General features: G+C 34.8%; 1 protein-coding gene across 1 annotated transcript; it reads right to left on the bottom strand.

Moving 5' to 3' along the window:
- Positions 1–2,622: 2,622 nt before the first annotated feature.
- Positions 2,623–3,970, bottom strand: LOC118734036 (40S ribosomal protein S2). Its single transcript, XM_036463729.1, has 2 exons — positions 3,866–3,970; positions 2,623–3,515 (listed from the first exon to the last, which is right to left on the bottom strand). The coding sequence occupies exon 2, from the start codon at positions 3,512–3,514 to the stop codon at positions 2,696–2,698; it is 819 nt and encodes a 272-aa protein (XP_036319622.1). The 5' UTR covers position 3,515; positions 3,866–3,970; the 3' UTR covers positions 2,623–2,695.
- Between the last annotated feature and the right edge of the window lie 1,685 nt (positions 3,971–5,655).

Genomic DNA, 5,655 nt, shown 5'->3' with positions numbered 1-5,655 from the left:
AAAATTACACATAACATGTTTAAAATAAAGTAACGTTTATTATTAGTAGGAAATGAGTAGTCCACTTGCAAGCAGCGTTATGTGATTTTATAATAGAAAGCCATAAATTTGAAAAAGCGACTACGACAACAAGTAACATTTAAATTGAATCTTTTTTATTATTACCTGAAAATTTGGATAAATAGGAGCCTTATAAAATTGTAACATAACATAACATGTCATAAGATAACATTAACAGTCTATACGACCTAAAGCAGCTTTTTATGTTCATCAGAAGATTGATACTTTTGAAAGTTCATAAATAAGTATGATAGCGACTTTTGGAAGAAGACTTAACATTTGATGCTATTTTTTCAGAATATAAAAAGATTTTGCACTCTGTTCTTAGTGGACATGAAACTACTTTAAATACTGGTACGTAATCCGCCGAAAACTAAGAATCGAAAAAAATTTTACATAGCGCACTTTGCAAGTAGACTACTCAAATGTATTAGTAGTTTGAAAATTTTTGCAATTTTAAACATTCTATATATGTGTATATTTTAAAGATCTCAAGTTCATAATCAAATACTGAACATCTTATACGTATATTTATACAGATTCTTATTGAAAAATAGATACTTTTCAGTAGTAGTTTTACATGCTCTTTTTAGAGTGTACTTGCTATTTATTATATTTACTTTGCAAAATACTTATGCACAAAAAATGTACTTTATAAATTGAAATTACAAATGTTTCATTTTATGCACATGTATTCCAAGTCCTTAAGATGGGTTGAATTATGTCTTTTTCATGAAAATGTTTGGTTTTCTTACAAATTATGAGATGTATATGTAAAAAACAAAATTGGATACATTTGGATACATTTTCTTGAGACGGCGCGGCAACACTGGTCATGACTCAAAAATGAAGAACTCAAGGCGAATTAATTAGTCTGTTCCAATAGCAGTCCGGTTTACAGGATTTAGTCAGAACTTACAGGAAGTCGTTCCTATTGACATAAAACCTGTAAGTGGGAACACATTTGAGAGAGTAACTGAGCAACTGTTCCTAGTCAGAAGTTACAGGATTTAGTCCGGAGTTTCTTTTCCTGTAAGTTCATGAAAAGTGTCAAACGATCAGCTGATTTGCATGTGCAAGCAAAAACTAACAGCGGTGAAAGCAAAGTACCTTATATTTGTAAAAAAATGGAAGTAATCAACGAAATGTTTGAATATGTATAGATTTTAATAATTATTTAGTGATATTTCAGCTAAATCAGTGTTATACAAATGACATGTAAACAAACCGACTCAAGTTTTTACAGGAAATAGTGCTTTTTGCGTTCCTATGCACTTCTGCATCTGTTCTCCTTTTACTCTCATTTGAGAGTAAAATTGTAGTTTGACAGTTCCACAGGTTTTAGTCCGAAGTTCAAAGGAACAGACTAAATATAAGCTGGTGTTACTAGCTCAGCTGATTTTGTGTATCTCCGCACGGCTTCTGATATCAAATTGAAAAATTTTCTTTGAATTTCTACACACACTCTTACAGATTTTGAGTTTATACCGCCAAAGCAAAAACAAAATATATGTAAACGTTTGTTTTTGTACTCCTGCTATCACATAACAGTTATAAGTTTTATAGCAAAAGCGTTGCTCCATAACAGTTATTAGATGAGAAATATTTTTTATTTCATCGATAAGAGTTATAACCCAACGTTTATTTTTTACGTTGCCTGATAACTGTTATGCAGGAGAAATATTTTTTCCGTTGCCGATAACAGTCATTTCCCATCGTTTATTTTTTAAGTTGCTGGATAAGAGTTATTTTACGTTTATTTTTTACGTTGTCTGATAAACGTTGTAAGATTAGGATATCGATGTAGATAGAAGTGGAGAATAAGATAAAGATAATGAAATAAAAGTGAGAGAGTGAAATAACTCTTATCAGATAACGTCAAAATAAACGTCGGGCAATGACTCTTATAGAGCAACGTAAAAAATAACTGTTATCGAGCAACGTAAAAAATAAACGTTGGGAAATAACTTAACAGCAACAAAAAAAATATTCCTCATCTAATAACCGTTATGAAACAACGTTTTCGTTAAATTTCAGAATTCAGGAAACGTTTTCAATTTGTAAATTCGAGATAAGTTATTTATTTATATTAATTCGCCTTGAAAGAACCCGCGAAAAACGGCTTTAAAGTTTTGAATTTACATACCGATGGCCGAGTGGAAGATCGACTTATCTCTGCAGCCAGTTCGAAAGTGTCCTCTGAAAATTTTTCAACAGCGCCCCATTTCAGAATTTGGTTGAAGAACGCCCTATTTTAGAATTTGATTGAAAATCGCTCAGAATTCGGTTCAAAAACGACTTATCTCCAACTGCCTATTCAAAAACGATAATTCCATGTATTTTCGTTTGAGATAGGTAATTTTTCAATCGAATTCTGAAGTAGGGCGTTGTTGAAAAGTTTCCCCCCGCCGAGATAGGGCGTTTTCGATCTAGGGATGTCTAAAAAACATCGATGCATCGAAAATTTTCCACTCGATGTAAACAACATACTTCTAAGTACAAGAGCCGCGAATACATAATAGCCCACCTGCACTTGAATTTAAATACGAATCTACAAAAATATTCAAATTAAATTTTTGTTTATTTATTGGTTCATTAGTTATTTAATTTAACTTTATACGACGCCTTATAAATCTTAGGCTTCTACCTGATGGCGAGCAGCGCTACCTGGCTTTTCAGCCAAGAAATCGGCAAATTCTTGATATGGAGTGGCACCCAAAGGCATCTCCTTCCACAAATCAGGTGTCAGATAAGCGTAGGTCTTAGCAATCGCGGCATAAGTGGCTTTGGCAAAGTTACCAAGAGTACCAGTCGAGCCACGAGCTGAAGTATAACAATCCTCAATACCAGCCATGGTAAGCAACTTCTTGGGGACAGGTGCCGATACAATACCAGTACCTCGAGGAGCAGGAATCAAGCGCACTGATACCGAACCGCATTTGCCAGTAACCTTGCATGGTACAGTATGCGGCTTACCAATCTTATTACCCCAGTAACCCCTACGTACGGGCACGACGGACAACTTAGCCAAAATAATTGCACCACGGATAGCGGTAGCTACTTCCTTGCTGCACTTAACACCAAGCCCGATGTGTCCGTTGTTGTCACCAATAGCCACAAAAGCCTTAAAACGAGTACGTTGACCAGCACGAGTCTGCTTCTGGACAGGCATGATCTTCAATACCTCATCACGGAGAGCTGTACCCACAAAGAAATCAATGATTTCGAACTCTTTAATGGGTAATGAATAAAGGTAGATCTCTTCCAATGAATGAATTTTTCCATCACGCACCAAGCGACCCAATTTGGTTACTGGAACCCATTCCTTGGAGTCCTCTTTGCCTCCACGGCCACGTCCACGACCACGGCCGCGACCACGGCCACGGCCACCACGGCCACCTCGAGAACCAAATCCTCCACGGAAACCACCACGGGCTGGAGCTGCGTCCGCCATTCTAAAATTAAACGTGCTTGTTAATGTCGATATACTTTGAGGTTAATTCCTTAATAAATACATAAGAATATCAGACACCTTTAAACCATGATTGTTACACAGCCTAAGCTTTGCAACCTTCTGGTGAAAACCGTAAAGAGAAAATCAATACTACCATTCTTTTATTAAAAAACTTGTCGCCTTTATCTTGACCACGTGCCAAAGGATCGACTAAATTTTATTTCATTTAACATAATTCCAACACCAACTAATTATCTACAAAAATTCTAATTTTTAATAACACTTATTAAATTATCGTTCTTGTCAAATAGTTTGCATTTCTAAAGACTTTAAGTAAAATATTGAACTCACCTGTAGCAAATCAAGTTATGTCGGTGAAGGGAAAAAACCGAATGAACGAGTCAACTTCGCTCGTTTCTTGAGAAGCCATCTTGTCTATAAGCAACGTGTAACCTACTCGCTGGCTTTGTTTCGCTAACTGGCCGCCTCCACAGGATAAAATTTATTGCATATATCAGTGGCAATTTTTGTGTAGGCCTTTTATATCTTGATATAAGCTTTTGTAAGATGGCTTCTTAACGCATTTTTGCCGGATTTAGGGCTGGTTACTCAATGTCTGGTTAACACAAATCTACGGTTAAACATTCTCATGGACGTCTTCGACTCCATGCATGTAACAGGGAGTCGGTAACGTCGATAACTATGTTTAGCCGGAAATTAGTGTTAACCAGACATTGAGTAACCCACCCTTAATCACTTAAAAAATTTAAAAAATATACTTTTTTACACCCAAGTACATAATAACAAATATTTTGACAGAAAATAGCTCAATTTTTGCTTTTTTATTAGGTTTGTTCGACAAGCTACTTGTAGAAAAACTCGAGCAAAGTCCAAACTGTCAGCGTATATCAAATAAACTCTAAAACTTCATTGTGAAACGCGTATGTGTAACTCGAAGTGACTTCGAGTAGCTTGTGGAACAAACCTATTCAAATATCAGTAATGTTGCCGACAAGAACTTTTCGTGAAAATGAAAATGTAGCTGTCAAACTGCCAAATTTCTGGCAATTGATGGCAAGATATAAGATCTGATATATATTGCTCTTGAAGAGCAATGAGCGGTTTCCATTGGCTATTTATATTCTAACATAAGTATCAAGATATGAATTTTATCCTGTGGAGACGGGCAGTAAAGCTGCCTTTACATGACTGGCCGTCTCCACAGGATAAAATTTATTGCTGTCCAGCTGTCATTTTGGTCGCTAGATATAAATTATATCAGTGGCAATATTTTTGTGGGCTTTTTATATCTGGATATACGCTTATGTAAGATAGCTTCAAAAACGTATTTTTGCCGCATTTAATCGCTTAAAAAATTAGAAAATATAATATTTAGCATCCAAGTACATAAGAACAAATATTTTAACAGAAAATAGCTCAATTTTTGCTTTTATATTCAGCCCGATTCTGAATAGAAACTCCCTAGGAATTTTTCCTCATTTCTCTTTCCTCCTATCATGAATAAAAATTCCCTAAGGATTTTCCTCTTTTCCCTATTCTCCTATTCTAAACGATCTTCGAAAAAGTGAAAATGTATTTCGGGAAAAAAGTAGGTATTACGAATGTCAAAAAGGAGGAGAATTGATTTCGTTATTGTGGGAGAATTTTCACCGATATTTTAAAAGGAAACTGCTACAAAAATGTAAGTTAATTACAATTTAAAGGAAATTTTGTGTAATAAAACTTTTAAACCTTTCATTTTAGGTCCAAAACAACAAATGAGAATCAGGTAGAAATCTTAATAAGCATAATGGAAGCTAGGTTATTTTGGTTTATTACATGAAAACGCGCGATTGAAATCAAAATATTTCAACTCACATGTGTAGTTAAAAGACTAAATTTAGCACTAATATTTAAATTTCCAGAGCACTAGTTTATTAATAATGTGGCTTCCAAAACTCACAGTGGCAACTGGACTTAGCAAAGGGTACTCTTATCCTATTTGCCCACTTATTTCGGGTTATTACAAGAAAACGCGCGATCTAAATTAAAATATTTCAACTTACCCGTGTAGTTAAAAGATTGAGCTTTAATTTAAAACAGATTTGAAATTTCCGCGCACTAATTGATTAACAACTTTA

Source organism: Rhagoletis pomonella, unplaced genomic scaffold (genome assembly GCF_013731165.1).
Source record: "Rhagoletis pomonella isolate Grant_MI unplaced genomic scaffold, Rhpom_1.0 Rhpom_scaffold_00002, whole genome shotgun sequence".
Lineage (NCBI taxonomy): Eukaryota > Metazoa > Arthropoda > Insecta > Diptera > Tephritidae > Rhagoletis > Rhagoletis pomonella.
Note: the sequence above shows the minus strand (reverse complement) of the source record. Positions and strands in the feature narration are given on the sequence as shown.